The sequence below is a fragment of the Bufo bufo genome, chromosome 8 (genome assembly GCF_905171765.1).
Source record: "Bufo bufo chromosome 8, aBufBuf1.1, whole genome shotgun sequence".
Taxonomy (NCBI): domain Eukaryota; kingdom Metazoa; phylum Chordata; class Amphibia; order Anura; family Bufonidae; genus Bufo; species Bufo bufo.
The window spans coordinates 8,413,544-8,429,422 of record NC_053396.1 but is presented as its reverse complement, the minus strand read 5'-3'; the positions used below and the strand labels follow the sequence as shown (position 1 = coordinate 8,429,422).

General features: G+C 43.9%; 1 protein-coding gene across 1 annotated transcript in view; it reads left to right on the top strand.

Moving 5' to 3' along the window:
* NSMF (NMDA receptor synaptonuclear signaling and neuronal migration factor) overlaps positions 1-14,777 on the top strand; it is a 52,980-nt gene extending 38,203 nt beyond the window's left edge. The window contains 12 exon segments of the mRNA XM_040405844.1: positions 4,244-4,296; positions 4,913-5,002; positions 5,104-5,213; positions 5,215-5,229; positions 7,441-7,524; positions 7,672-7,705; positions 8,201-8,271; positions 10,417-10,496; positions 11,558-11,660; positions 12,256-12,309; positions 12,311-12,332; positions 13,606-14,777. Coding sequence (XP_040261778.1) covers positions 4,244-4,296; positions 4,913-5,002; positions 5,104-5,213; positions 5,215-5,229; positions 7,441-7,524; positions 7,672-7,705; positions 8,201-8,271; positions 10,417-10,496; positions 11,558-11,660; positions 12,256-12,309; positions 12,311-12,332; positions 13,606-13,754 — 865 coding nt within the window. The 3' untranslated portion in view covers positions 13,755-14,777.
* Positions 14,778-15,879: the final 1,102 nt, after the last annotated feature.

Sequence of the window (15,879 nt, the reverse complement as noted above, 5' to 3'; positions counted from 1 at the left end):
CATGTACATAGGAGGCAGTATTATAGTAGTTATATTCCTGTACATAGGAGCAGTATTATAGTAGTTATATTCTTGTACATAGGAGGCAGTATTATAGTAGTTATATTCCTGTACATAGGAGCAGTATTATAGTAGTTATATTCTTCTACATAGGGGCAGTATTATAGTAGTTATATTCTTGTACATAGGAGCAGTATTATAGTAGTTATATTCCTGTACATAGGAGCAGTATTATAGTAGTTATATTCTTGTACATAGGGGCAGTATTATAGTAGTTATATTCTTGTACATAGGAGCAGTATTATAGTAGTTATATTCTTGTACATAGGAGCAGTATTATAGTAGTTATATTCTTGTACATAGGAGGCAGTATTATAGTAGTTATATTCTTGTACATAGGAGCAGTATTATAGTAGTTATATTCCTGTAGATAGGAGCAGTATTATAGTAGTTTTATTATTGTACATAGGAGCAGTATTATAGTAGTTATATTCCTGTACATAGGAGCAGTATTATAGTAGTTATATTCTTGTTCATAGGAGCAGTATTATAGTAGTTATATTCTTGTACATAGGAACAGTATTATAGTAGTTATATTCTTGTACATAGGGGCAGTATTATAGTAGTTATATTCTTGTACATAGGAGGCAGTATTATAGTAGTTATATTCTTGTACATAGGAGCAGTATTATAGTAGTTATATTCTTGTACATAGGAGCAGTATTATAGTAGTTATATTCTTGTTCATAGGAGCAGTATTATAGTAGTTATATTCTTGTACATAGGAGCAGTATTATAGTAGTTATATTCTTGTACATAGGAGGCAGTATTATAGTAGTTATATTCTTGTACATAGGAGGCAGTATTATAGTAGTTATATTCTTGTACATAGGAGCAGTATTATAGTAGTTATATTCTTGTACATAGGAGCAGTATTATAGTAGTTATGGTCTTGTACATAGGAGCAGTATTATAGTAGTTATATTCTTGTACATAGGAGGCAGTATTATAGTAATTATATTCTTGTACATAGGAGCAGTATTATAGTAGTTATATTCTTGTACATAGGAGCAGTATTATAGTAGTTATATTCTTGTACATAGGAGCAGTATTATAGTAGTTATATTCTTGTACATAGGAGGCAGTATCATAGTAGTTATATTCTTGTACATAGGGGCACATTATAGAATAAAAGAAACACAAGCTCCAGAGCTGTAGGTGAATAAAATTCTCAAAGATTTCAACCCTTAAATAAATCTATCTGGAAGAACATGAAGTGCCGCACTTCCCGCTGTTACAGATGGATTTTTACCTGTGGAAATAAAATTGCTGTATGGGTCTGGAGCGTCTGTTTCTTGTCTTCACATATTTTGGTGCTGCTTTCCGCCTGTCCGTGCGTCCTGTGGATGTATAGGGGGGCTGGTGTTTCCTTTTCTGCCATATTATATAGATGCTTTTACTCTTGTACATAAGGACAAGATTACAGTAGTTCTTATTTAAATGTGGCCAGAGGTATTATGTCAAATATACCGAGCTTAGTATGACAGGACATTGGATGTTAATATTGTGGCACATTTTACAAAATTCTTATTACTTAATAAATATGGGGAAGAGTGCGTAGTCAGGGCTAGGGGATATAATTTGTTACCCAATTCTACTCACTGTGCACCAATATGGAAAAGCTTATGCTTAGGCGGCAAATCCAGTACCAATCCTTTCGAGTCCCCTCTCCCAGTAAGGAGCAGCTTTTTATGTAATGCCATTTTATTATTTTTATTCATCCACAAAACACAGCCGCAGACAGCAATGCACATACGTAAAGGGGGCTCTAGGGGAATATTGCATTTCGTGACTTTTAAAGACATTGAGGTGACTGCCCTGTATGAGTATACCGTAATCCATACGGACAATACAGTGGTCCGCCCTCTTGGATTTTGGTCTGGCTGTGATCCTAGGTCTGTGTTGTCTCCATCTCTCCGCCTGTGTGTGGTCAGAAGCATCGCTTTGGCCTCTGTCCTGTGTTTTTTCGTGGTTTGTCTCCTCACCTGGACGTGGTGTGCTACTGTTTTGGCTTGTCCCTCTTTTGATGGGTTGAGTTATTGACACAAACCGGTTTCTCAGGCTTTCCGGGCTATGCCGAGAGGAAAAGACGGAAAGCGAGAAAATGACTCTGCAGCTGTTATACAGAGGTAGGGTGAGCTCCATGCATGCATGCCTAATACCTCCCAGGTCAGCACAGACACTTCTTTCCCTGGTTCACGTATTGATTAGATTGAAGAGGAAGGGGATATAAATCATCTGAGGTCCTGTTTCACGAGACCATGAGTGAGCTCGAGTGACAACCCTATTAGAGCTCTTATTGTGGTTGTATTAGTTGTCTCCTAACTTTCCCCATCACAGGTTACTCAAAAATGCCTAAATTACATTTTTTTAAAATTTGACGTATCCTAATTCTACTATCTGCCCGTTATAGTTTATTTGGACACTGTGATTCCTAGAAACTACAGAAATAGTGCAGGTTCCAACCTGTGTGCCGTAGCAGTGCCCCCTGCTGGTTGACTAGTAATATGACAGTAGAGCATCATCCCTTTGAGCCTGAAATCTTCATTTCCTCTACTAAAATAAATTAAGCAAAGTAAAAAAAAAGTCACAATTTTCCTAATAAAATTAACCTGAATCTGTTCTCCCTTCTTCCCTTCCCTTTCATTTCCATTCCCAGCTTCAAAGCAGTTTTTTTTTTCCCCATAAAACTGCAGTTTGTCAAGTGCCTTCGCATTACGGAATCAGTTCATCTTCCTGTCATTCCGCTGAGTATTTTCAAAGGGGGTGATCAAGTGGAAAATCTCCCTGCTGCTACCGTATCCATTTATGACACCCACGGTGTGAAGCCCTATCACGGCGCTGCCATGTGTCACTGTAGGAGAGCCTTCAACATGGCAGCTGCTCTATGCCGCATCCCCCGTGACAAGGCGTCATTGTCGCTGCTCCCGCAGCACAAGGTTATAAACCGTTTATAAATGGAATGAGATCTCTGGGTTATAAACATGTCACTCCATGCTGGGACTTTTAGTTCCACTCAGGTTTAGTATTTTTATGTTTTAAAAGGAAAACTCCAACAGATATAATATCCAGTTTTTGGTTGGGGTTGGAGTCTGCTACCAATCAGCCACCAGGTGCCTGGAAATCACTATGGCGCCCATACTGTTCATAGCAGTGCTGTGCTCAATACCCTTCCAGAATTAAATTTTTCCTCCTTCTGGGGTGGAGTTACCCTTTAATAACTAGCATGTCAGCAAGCTGGTGTCCTCACATCCTTCTGGACTTCAGAACTTCGTGGTTCTCTAGCTACATTTATATGGTTGGATTCATTGGCGTAGCTAGAAATGACTGGGACCCACAGAAAATTTTTGAATGGGGCCCCCCTCCCCCAGTAATTTTTTCGCAACCCCTTCCTTTCATGCCGCCCCCATTCCTGTGGCTAGTAAAGATCGCTCTCAGACCAGGCCCGGCAGCTGTTCCATCCGTCTATACTGCCACTGTATAGAATTTCATTGTGTAATACTGTTGAGGGGTCCCTGACAAAATCTTTTAGTCCTCCTCCTCCTGGGTGGGCCCCTTCTGGGTCAGGGCCCCAAAGCTGCCTCTTCCCTGCTTCCCCTTTAGCTACGCCCCTGGTTGGATTATAGAGCTGACAGCACTGGACACCGCCAGACCAAAATTCACTGGGAGACTGCTTGAAAACATCAAAATCACCAAATTTAAAGGAAACACTCCAGGCCAAACTGATACCTTGTTTTCTGCCTAGTGTAGGGGAGGTGCCTGACACAGTTAGAAATACATGGGCTGCTTTCTTCCAGAAACAGCGCCACACCTGTGCACAGGTTTTTGTTTGGTATTTCAGCTCAGCTTCATTGAAGTGAATCAGGCTGAGCTGCACGACCTGTGGACGGGTGTAGTCAAGCTCCGCCCCACGCGGGCCTGGCGTTCTCCTTTAAATTGCACTACAGACTGGCTTAACGTGCCGGCTAAGAGATTCTTATGGTTGCCGATGCTGCCGCTATGCAAGTGTTAACACCGCCGGTCTTAACAAAGCTCTGGAATAAAACATTTGTACGGTTGGCCGAAGCATCACGGTCTTACTCCAGCCTTTAATCATACCTCCGCAGCGAGGGCAGCCTAATAAACATATTTCAGACGCACTCTACAGACTCATTTTATTCCTGCTCTGTTCTCTTCCCCACAGGAATTTCCGCAAACACTTACGGATGGTGGGAAGCCGGAGGATGAAAGCTCAGAGTAAGCGGATGGCTTGAATGTTGTGTGAAATTGCCCTCGGATGAGCCATTTAGGTGTATTTACGGATTTTCATATAGGATTTCCCATGTGGGCAGACGGGGTCAGGCCCATGTTATATATATACTGTATACTCGTTTATTTTCTTACCGTGGTTTGCGAAGATTGCAAGGTTTTTTCATAGGAGGTTACAGTAGTCCTACAATTTTACTACATTTTTAGACACGTAGCTGTCGGTCAAACGCTCGCTTGGCCAATGGCATTGCTCCTGGCCCCTTGATGCACGTGTCCTGAAGGGGGGGAAGTGGAAAGCCCCGCCAGACACCTTAGAACAATCCTGCATGTCCCATCCTTATCTACCCTGACACCTTCCATGGAGAGTCGGGAGGCCCTCACACACATAGTGTGGTTGCTCTCCTGGGTACAAAGATCAGGCCAGAGGAATTGGTCAGTTAAAAACGAATGGTCCCCAGATAGATGACCGCTGTGGGAAAGGCCATTTCCTCCACTGATGTTGGAAAAACTAATCATTAGCAAGAAGCATTGAAGGGAAGTAATGAAGCGATGGAGAACCTCATGTGTGTTAATCGTCTGCCTTCAATGTGTTTGATATTATTAGCCTTCGCTGACCGAAGAGAAAGAAGCTTCAGCAGGTCCTGGAGCGACCCCACCCCAATGAAAGCCGACTCCATTCACGACTCCAGAGAAAGTGAGTATCGAGAACGTAGGAAATGTGGACATGAAACCCGGAGCAGATTGAGTCAGCGCCTCCCCTGACCACTGTTTTGTTCCCCCCCCCCCCCCCCCCAGGCCATGATTTGCAGAATTCCTGCACCGCTCTGGATGAAGAATGTGAGGACCTGAACTGGGAGTCAGAAAGAGAAATGGAAGTTCTGTCCTGTGAAGGAGAAGAATTTATTCCCACCCAAGATCATGGTAAGAATGATATCTGAGATGAGCAAATCCGTTCTAATGATCCTTACATCTCATTAGCTAAACGTCTGTGAGGCAGCCCCCACAGATGTGTCAGCGCCCACCTGCTGTAGGATTGTCAGTCTCCTGCTGAAGCTCAAATCCGGCTTTGCAAGCAGCTACTGCTCAGCCGCCTCTACCCGGAAGTGTCGTGGCGCGTGCACAGTGGTTTCTCCTGCTTCAGCAGCGGTGCAGGCAGGAGATTGACAGCGCCAGGCTGGATGTCTTTTCCTGACAATCATACATCTGTGGGATACACATTCCTTAGAATCGATTCGCTCAGCTCTAATGTGTATATATTTCATTTGTCTTTTATCTCAGAAAAAATATCTTATATTATACTGATACATACAGGTAGTAGTTGTAAGGAACATGACGGCACCGCAACCCTGAAACCTTCATATTACGTGTCTCTCTCACACACACTTTTCTCTCTCTCTCACATCTCTCTCTCTCACACACACTTTTCTCTCTCTCTCTCTCTCTCTCTCACACACACTTTTCTCTCTCTCTCTCTCTCTCTCACACACACTTTTCTCTCTCTCTCTCTCACACACTTTTCTCTCTCTCACACACACACACTTTTTCTCTCTCTCTCTCTCACACACACACTTTTCTCTCTCTCTCACACACACACTTTTCTCTCTCTCACACACACACTTTTCTCTCTCTCTCTCTCACACACTTTTCTCTCTCTCTCTCACACACACACTTTTCTCTCTCTCTCTCTCTCCTCACACACTTCTCTCTCTCTCTCTCACACACACACTTTTCTCTCTCTCTCTCACACACACTTTTCTCTCTCTCACACACACACACACTTTTCTCTCTCTCTCACACACACACTTTTCTCTCTCTCTCTCACACACACTTTTCTCTCTCTCTCTCACACACACTTTTCTCTCTCTCTCACACACACTTTTCTCTCTCTCTCTCACACACACTTTTCTCTCTCTCTCACACACACTTTTCTCTCTCTCTCTCACACACACTTTTCTCTCTCTCTCTCACACACACTTTTCTCTCTCTCTCTCACACACACTTTTCTCTCTCTCTCTCACACACACTTTTCTCTCTCTCTCTCTCACACACTTTTCTCTCTCTCTCTCACACACACTTTTCTCTCTCTCTCACACACACACTTTTCTCTCTCTCTCTCACACACACTTTTCTCTCTCTCTCTCTCACACACACACTTTTCTCTCTCTCTCACACACACTTTTCTCTCTCTCACACACACGTTTCTCTCTCTCACACACACTTTTTTCTCTCTCTCTCTCTCTCTCTCTCACACACACACTTTTCTCTCTCTCTCTCTCACACACACTTTTCTCTCTCTCTCTCTCTCTCTCTCTCTCACACACACTTTTCTCTCTCTCTCTCTCTCACACACACTTTTCTCTCTCTCTCTCACACACACTTTTCTCTCTCTCTCTCACACATACTTTTCTCTCTCTCTCTCACACACACTTTTCTCTCTCACACACACATTTTTCTTCTCTACACACTTTTCTCTCTCTCACACACACACTTTTCTCTCTCTCACACACACTTTTCTCTCTCTCACACACACTTTTCTCTCTCTCACACACACACTTTTCTCTCTCTCTCACACACACTTTTCTCTCTCTCTCACACACACTTTTCTCTCTCTCTCACACACACTTTTCTCTCTCTCTCACACACACTTTTCTCTCTCTCTCACACACACTTTTCTCTCTCTCTCACACACACTTTTCTCTCTCTCACACACACTTTTCTCTCTCTCTCACACACACTTTTCTCTCTCTCTCACACACACTTTTCTCTCTCTCTCACACACACTTTTCTCTCTCTCTCACACACCTCTCTCTCTCTCTCACACACTTTCTCTCTCTCTCACACACACTTTTCTCTCTTTTCACACACACACTTTTCTCTCTTTCTCACACACACACTTTTCTCTCTCTATCTACATCTATCTCTCTCTCTATCTAATTGCAGTCCATGCAGTTCCCCAGCATCTAATCCTATGGCGTGATATGACACAGTGATCAGCTATAGCCTCCTCTCTATATCTCTCCATGTTTGAGATGTTAGGACATGATGTGGGTGTATTACTTGTAGACACGTGATATTTTTCTCAGATACGTGATGCATTTCCAGTCCTCTGACGAGGTTTTTCTCCGTTTGCAGCTAATATCATCCAAAGTTCCTAAAGCAGAATATATTCCGACCATAATCCGGAGAGATGACCCCTCTATCATCCCCATTCTCTATGTAAGAGCTGCTTGTGTGTCTGTTATGAGGATGCTGTACATTTTATTTATATTTATATATATATCGGTGCACTGCATCTCAGATGCTGGGAATTGTATGGTGCCTTTTATACACCTAACCCTTTCCTTATTCCCCTTCTCTTCGCAGGATCATGAACATGCTACATTTGATGACATTTTAGGTGAGTTTTCTTACATTTGGTCAATGGTGAAGGGGTTTAAAGGGGCCTCCCCATCTGAGTCAGCACTGCAGCCCTTTCTAGAGTAGAGACCCCCACTGATCAGAAAGTGATCAGACACTTTAACCCTTTAACACTGAGCAGAGTAGAGTAGACTAGCTTTCCATGCCTGGACTCCATAATACCTAGATCTCTCTAATGTTTCCAGGTATTTTACATGAAATCTTCCCACTAGAGGTGACTATTTGTGAGGCCAAGAAAATTTGGCTTCATATCCTCATCTTGTCGTCGTCATGTCATTTGGCATCTTAGTTATAATTTGATGTTAAGTAAACGTGACATTCAATTTACCCAGTGTCATTATAGAAGCAGACGTCTATTTCCAGCTCTCAGAGAACGGACCTGATTAGGGCTGAGTGTTGACAGATACAATGTAACGCTGCAGAGAACATTATATCCATACATTTATACATTGTATCCATTTTTCTCTTTTTTCAGAGGAAGTTGAGAAAAAGCTGAATGTATATAGGAAGGGCTGCAAGATCTGGGAAATGCTTATATTCTGCCAGGTGAGTGATAATCATGGTAAAGCTGGTCCGGTGCTATACCTACTACAGAGGCAGATGACAAGACTGCTATGGGTGGGGGAGACGGGGGTCCAGCTTTGACCTGCTTCCCCTGCTTTCTGTCACACAGTCATCCCATTTGCCTGTTGTCAGCACTAGGTAGAGCACACTGCATGCAGATTTCTGCACTTAAGCAGATCACGTGGTGAGCACCCCCTAGTGGTGGCTGCAGTTTTAGCAATTAACTTTACGACTGTGTGTAGGAACGCAGGAGATTTGAAGCTGTACATCTGAAAGTGCAGCTCTGACCCTATAAAGATATATATATATATATATATATATATATATTTTATCATCATCCCAGAACCAGTCTTTAAGGTTCTCTCAAAGACTCAAGAGCCCATGTTTCATTTATATTACAGCTAATGACCACTATACAGCCATAACACACTCCTCAACATTTTAAATTGCAGCACCAAGAAGGACAAATTGATGAAGGCAGCACTGGGCAATGTTGTGTCTCCCGGGGGTTGGGAGAACACAACCAACTGGAATGACAGTGTAACAGCAGCTGCTGTGTGCCGCTGTTCCCCTGCTTACCGCTGCAGTCCCGGGCGCCTTGTTCAGCGGTGATCTGCGGCAGGTGCTTCCCATTCACCGCTGCAGTTGTTCTGGGATCCGCTCCACAGTTTGCGCTCATCCCTGGCCACAGCATGCTTGCTGTTTGTTTCCTGCAGCACTCCCTTAAGGGCCGGCGCACGTCACTTCCTGGGCTTTATGGGTTAGGCATTGTGACCTCGCTGACCTTTCCTAGCCCTCCTGTATAAGTGGCTCAGCCCCCTTCCCAGATGCTTCAGTGTCAAGGTCCTTGTGCCCTAAAGTTCCTGGTTTCAGCTTGTGTTCTTGACTCGTATCTGTATTCCTGGACTCTGCTACCTGTTATATCCCTACCTGCTTGCCTTGACTCTCCTGTTGCCGACCAGGATTGCCTGACCTGTACCTTTGCCGCCTGCACTAACCTTTTGCCTGTCTGACTACGCCTCTGCCTCATCCTTCGGTCCTGCACCTCTGGTACCTTTCTCAGGTACCTCCTGGTCCTCCTGGACCAGCTGCCTTGTGTGCCTATCCTCTTCAAGAGGTAGCGACCTGGTGTTCCCCTCGGGAAAGTCTATCCCCACCATCAGGGGTACTGTGAAGATCCAGGAGTTCACTTAGACAACGCCCTTAGAGGAGGTAGGACACGTGCCACATTGGGTTCAGACCCGCTGGTTCGTGACAGACAGCAAGAGATGCAGAGAGGAGAACCTCTACTTGGACGGCTCGTCAGATTAGAAGAATGGGTCATAGAGGTCCATTCTGTACTGCAAGTGAATTTGTCACATATCAGGCCTAGGGCGGCAAAAAGTGTCTACACAAACCATCAGAAGGCATCTACACGACATTGGGCTTGGATGCAATGATAGCCAGTGATTGGTCGGGAGACTACTTACCAAGTAGATGTCTTGGGACCAACACACCGGTCCTATTCCCAGGATTATGGTGTGGGGTGGCATAATATACAGCAGCTGGACCTCTCTAGTCTTTATTACTAACAGCTTGGCGTTCCATTAATTTGACCGTGGAATGAGTGGTCCGGCCATTTCTCCAAAGTGTCCCAGAAGCTGTTTTTCAAAAGGATAACACCAGGTTTCATGTTGCTCGTGCTACTGTGAGCAGCCTGCGTGGCATAAACTTGCTACCACGGCCTGCAGGTTCTCTGGACTTGTCTCCCATCAAGTGCATTTAGGACGCCACCGATCAACCATTGCAAAGGGAGCTACCAGCAGTGGATCTTTTCTCAAACAACCATTAAGATCATTGATAACATGCTAAGCTGTGGAAGTGCGTAGATTTCGGCGTGTGGTTCTCATACTCCATACTGAGCCTGTGATTTTCATAATTCCACTATTTTTCCTTCTTGGTGTTGCATTTTCAATGTTGAGGCATGTATATGCCCTAGATATGCTATGAAACTGTGGGGAGTCATAGCAGGGTTTTCCTTCACCAGTTCGCTGCCCTAACCCAGTATTAGGATGACCTGGCCACGGCAGTGAAGCTTCCCGACGCCTCCTGATCCATGTTGCCATCTCACCCCTGTTTCCTTCCTAGGGAGGACCCGGCTACCTCTACCTTTTGAAGAATAAGGTCGCTACTTTTGCCAAAGTGGAGAAGGAGGAGGATCTTATTCTGTAAGTTAAACAAACTAAAGGTTACATTTACTGAGGGGTTCTGTGGGATGTAAAGCTCTTTACTACAGCAATAACCCCGTAGCCTATTCCTTATGATAAGACATTTACCGGCATAATGATTTCCATATTGTAGATTTGCAGCACAGTGTAAGTAAAATAAAGTCATGAATAATTGATCCTTCCCAGATCCCTGCATCTTTTTTAATCTCCTTGTGCGCAGAGGCCTCCAAGGAATAGGTGTTTACAGGTTAATGACGTAGGAGAGATGTGGATTTTTTTGTCAATAATTGATCTTCTGCATTATGCCGAACATGAAATCTGCCAATCACGTCAATTATCTCCTAGCGGGGGAAGGGATTATTTACAGAAGCTGTACATATATAATTATATACAGGAGATGCCCAGGTTATACCAGCTGTACATATATAATTATATACAGGAGATGCCCACGTTATACCAGCTGTACATATATAATTATATACAGGAGATGCCCAGGTTATACCAGCTGTACATATATAATTATATACAGGAGATGCCCCGGTTATACCAGCTGTACCTATATAATTATATACAGGAGATGCCCAGGTTATACCAGCATGGTCCATATCACTATATACAGAAGATGTATAACTTATACCAGCTGTAAATATATAATTATATACAGGATATACCCAGGTTGTACCAGCATGTCCATATCACTATATATAAGAAGATGTATAACTTATACCAGCCTGTACATATATACCGGTAATATATACAGGATATACCAGGTTGTACCAGCTGTACATATATAATTATATACAGGAGATGCCCAGGTTATACCAGCTGTACATATATAATTATATACAGGAGATACCCCGGTTATACCAGCCTGGTCCATATCACTATATACAGAAGATGTATTACTTATACCAGCAGTACATATATAATTATATACAGGATATACCCAGGTTGTACCAGCATGGTCCATATCGCTATATTTAAGAAGATGTATAACTTATGTACAAGAAGCTTTATCCATAGAACAGTCTTTTGAATATTTTATTCTTCTGCTTCCTTAGATTTTGGAAAAGACTGAGTAAACTGATGAGCAAAATTAATCCAGAACCCAATGTGATACACATTATGGGGTGCTACGTGCTGGGGAACCCCAATGGAGAGAAGGTATGGTGGGTCCAGCGAGGGAAGATCATGAGACATATGCCTCTAAGTGGGATGTCTGTGGCATTACTAAACGGGTTTGTCTGACACACATTCCCTCTTGCCAGCAATATTAGAATGTATACTTATTTAATTCCCTGCCACTTCCAGCACTGGCACTCCAATCCTTCTGACCCGGTTTTGTTTGTTCGGTTGCAGGATGATGTGCCAGCATGCTCCTAATGAGTACTGCAACCAATCACTGCTTCAGAGGTCATGTGACGCATCCCGCTGAGGCCAGTGACTGGCTGCAGCAGTGTCATGCCGCTGTTCTGGTCCACGCTCCTCTCACTTCCTGTCCTCAGGCTCAGCACACTCGATTCTGCCCCTTTAAAAAAAAAAACGTTATCTAACGGGGACAACCCCTTTAAGCACTAAAAGGACACTGTAGCTGCTTTATTGGCCATAGACTTGCTTGAAGCTAATCTAGGAGATATTGTGGCCCTTCCTTATCTTTGCTTCTCAGCCATGGGGGCCCGTGTGTACTTGTAAATCTGCTTGGCATAATGGACCGTCCTTATTTAGTTCCTGTACTCATCGTGTCACTTTGCCCTTTCAGCTTTTCCGGAATTTGAAGAACCTAATGAGTCCACACCAGATCGAATTCAAGTCCCCCCCTTGAGTTATCAGCACAAGGTAAGACCCCCAGCAATGGTCCAAACATCTCACTTGGCGCTCGTCACGCACACCCCATGCCATATCGGCAGTGAGCGGCGCACTAAAGACAGGTCCCCCATGCCCAGAATAAGCTCCTGCCCAGCACCGGATGTCACATCAGGGAGGATGGAGCGAGCTTCTGCTCGGCGGTTTAATTTCTGCTCAGATAATTGAAACCATTTTGATTAGATCTCCCTGGAGTAATCGGGATCAGTCACACTGTCCATATTTGTCACCAGCAGATTCCTGGGTGAGTTTTGGAAGATTTCAGGCATAAGACGATAATTACAGATCATTCGCAGAGAGGCTTATCCTTATCTTGTCGACGACCAGGGTGCAGGAAACAACAGGAATTTATTATTCTGGCCCATGGTTTTAAACCGCGCTGGTCAGGCTCTTATATATAGGTAGCAATGTGGGTTGGCAAATAATAAGGATGATTGCACTTATCATAAATCCTGGGGATTAACTGGTTAAGGCCTCATTCACATGATGATATTTTTGGTCTGGACGCAGACCCATTCATTGCTGTGCAGCCACAAAAGAAGCAGCATGTACACCATGTACTGTCCTCATCCATACTGTATGTGCATTTCGCAGCTCCGCAAAAAAAAATTTAAATAGAACCTTTCCTATTCTTGTCCATTTTGCAGATAAAAATAGGAATTTGTAACATAGTGCGGGACCCTGCGGAAGTGGAAAAATGCGGGATGCACATGGCCGGTATCCATGATTTGTGGAACGCAAAAGCACATACGGTTGTGTGCATGGGGCTAATGAGGTCATTTCTGTGACTGGCCTCAGCTGTAATAGGTTTATATGGACATATGCAGATACAGACAGGATCCATACTCCGTACTGTGTTATCATGGGTATCTACATAGTAATCCCACCTGTCTTCATGTCCCACCTTTGGTTTAGGGTCCCTATAACCCTGATTTACAGTGACCCACAGAATTCAATGGAGAAGGGCCACGCTGCAATGCAACCAGCGCACATTCCCTGTGTCTAAATGCCCCGCGGCCTTGGGCACATTCTGGAAATGAGAGCCTCATGCACCTGCCTTCCTTTGGCTTTGTACAAGCTCAGAGTAGGCTGGCACCCATACGGCCTATGGAGGCCTCATGGCTTTTCAGTTGGCATCAGTCATCGTTTCAGCCCTTCAGGGGCCTTGCATTATCATGTGGGCTGCTGGTCCAGACACACATCGATACTGATGGGGTTTTTTCTTTCTCCTCTTCTCATTTTGCAGGAAAGCAATTGATCGAAAGATATTTCGATTTCCGATTATATCGTCTCTGGAAGACTCGCCAACACTCCAGCTGCTGGATTACGAGACATTTTATGAGCCTGCCACAATGCTGCCATCTAAGGAGTACTTTCTTTTTTCAAGGGGGCTGAAGAGTCTACTGGATCTTCTCCCCACACACCCCTGCCATGGAGAGTGGAGCACAGGGGAAAACTGAAGAAGTTGTAAGGTACAGAGGGGCCGAGCCGACGGCTGGCAAATCTTACAAAAGGAGTTGGAAGAAGGCTTGAGAAGTTTTAGCATGTAGAGAGATGAGAACGAGAAGACGTCTTCATTCTGAGCTTCACCAATTCAGGGCAAACGCTAACCAAGAAACGCCGGGTCCTCTCTTTTTTATTTTTTTTCCCCCCGAGGCCCTTTTGAACTTAAGCTCAGGTTTTTATTAAGACAATAAACACTTTCTTCGCACTAGAGAGCAAGGATCCCGTCGAGCCTTCAAAACCCACAGTGAACTTTTTGTAGCAAAACCCAGGTGACTTTTATACTTCGTGGGATGGAAGCCGAGAACGGCGCGAAGGAAGGCCGTGTGGCCCGTTCTGCCTGCGAGGCTGCGGGAAGTAGTATTATTGAGGGATTATCTATATAGGACATATATGTATATCTATTAGTGGGGTTTTAGATTATCCACGTGGGGTGACTTAGAATTTAAGTGCAATTTCATTTTTAACCAAGCAAATAGCGATATCTAATCATGACACAAGTGCAACGGCCTTTGAGCCGTCTTGCACGGTTGTAGTGACAGCGCGGGACACTTTAGCGCAACATCATTTTTTTTTTTTTTGTCTAGACGTGTAGATCACCAGCAAATAAGTGTTGTTACTCTCCTGCCGATTCCGTGCATATACTCACGTGTACTCCGTGCCGGGTAGTCATCTTCTAGGTAGCCGGTTCATTATCTAGGCTCGGCTCCAGTTAGCACTTGATAATTAATCGTCATGTGAACATAGTAGAAACTATGTACAGTAGGCATAGCTGTAATCAATATACATTTACTTATTATATATATCGGGGGAGACTAGCCATTGGGGTGAGCGACAGGGTTGAGTGATGCCGGTTGTGGCGCTCGCTGATGGTCCACATGAAGGCCTGGTTTGCATTGGCATCCTCTTCCCTAGTGGATGGGTGAAATAACTGAATTTATCGATATATTGCTGCATTTTATAATCTCTATATAAAGCGTTGTGTCATTGAAGCGGCTTCGCCCTCTCGACCCAGGTTTTGATTGATTTTGGGTCTTGAGTAAGCGGAGGTTACACGTCCTTATCAATCATATCTATTTGTTGGAGCGGGACAGATGTTACCGATCTCAAGACTAGAACCCAAGTCGTTAATTCTGCTTTTTAAAGCGTTAAGTATCCAAAATGTCTTCTTCCTAGGCTTTGTTCGTCAAGGAGGACTTTTACTGTCTTTTGTCTATGCCCATTTTAGAGCCACTTGTCGCTGTTCCGCTGGTTTTCCACTAGGCGGAGCAATCACTGGCTTAAAGTTTAGGGTTAACCATTAAGGCCCTTGAAAAGTTTCAATAATGTAATTCATATTTTGCCTCATTTTTAAAAAATTTAAAAGGTACAGATCATCCTTTAGATTAAGAAAATAATACAAATTGGGGATGTACTGAGAAAATGTAAAAGTGATCCAAAAGGTTCCCTAGTACGGTAGATATTTGTGGTAGTGACAATCACACTTCATAGCTGTTCCTAGTGTCCCTGGACCCGGTAACATACGTGCCTAATTCATTTTAATTACACCCAGACTTAAAGGGTTAATCTAACCTCGTAAGATGATGGCAGATTCCAGATACGGTTCCAGTCTCATCTATGGGTTGTGTTCTTGCAGCTCTGCCCCAGAAGCTAAACTGCAATACTAAACCCTGCCTATAAGACAGCGGTGGTGCTGTTTCTCAGGGGTATCCGTAGTACAGGCAGTTTATTTACAGCTGGTGGAATGTGCACTGAGACTAGTGGAGATTACGGTCTCTTCTACATGTAGCATTGTGGAAGATAATGAATATCTGCCTGCCGACATGACATGCAGCTCTAGATCTGCATCGGTGCTGATGAAAGCCGTCAGAGCTCATTGATTTATTGATTGCTCCATTCCTGCAGGGAACGGATAGATCATTGACGTACCATTTACTTTCTGCAGGTTTGCACTTTAGCAGCGTTCCTCCAGTTTGTTATACTGATGGGCAGATTACCGACTGCTGCATGTAGGGGG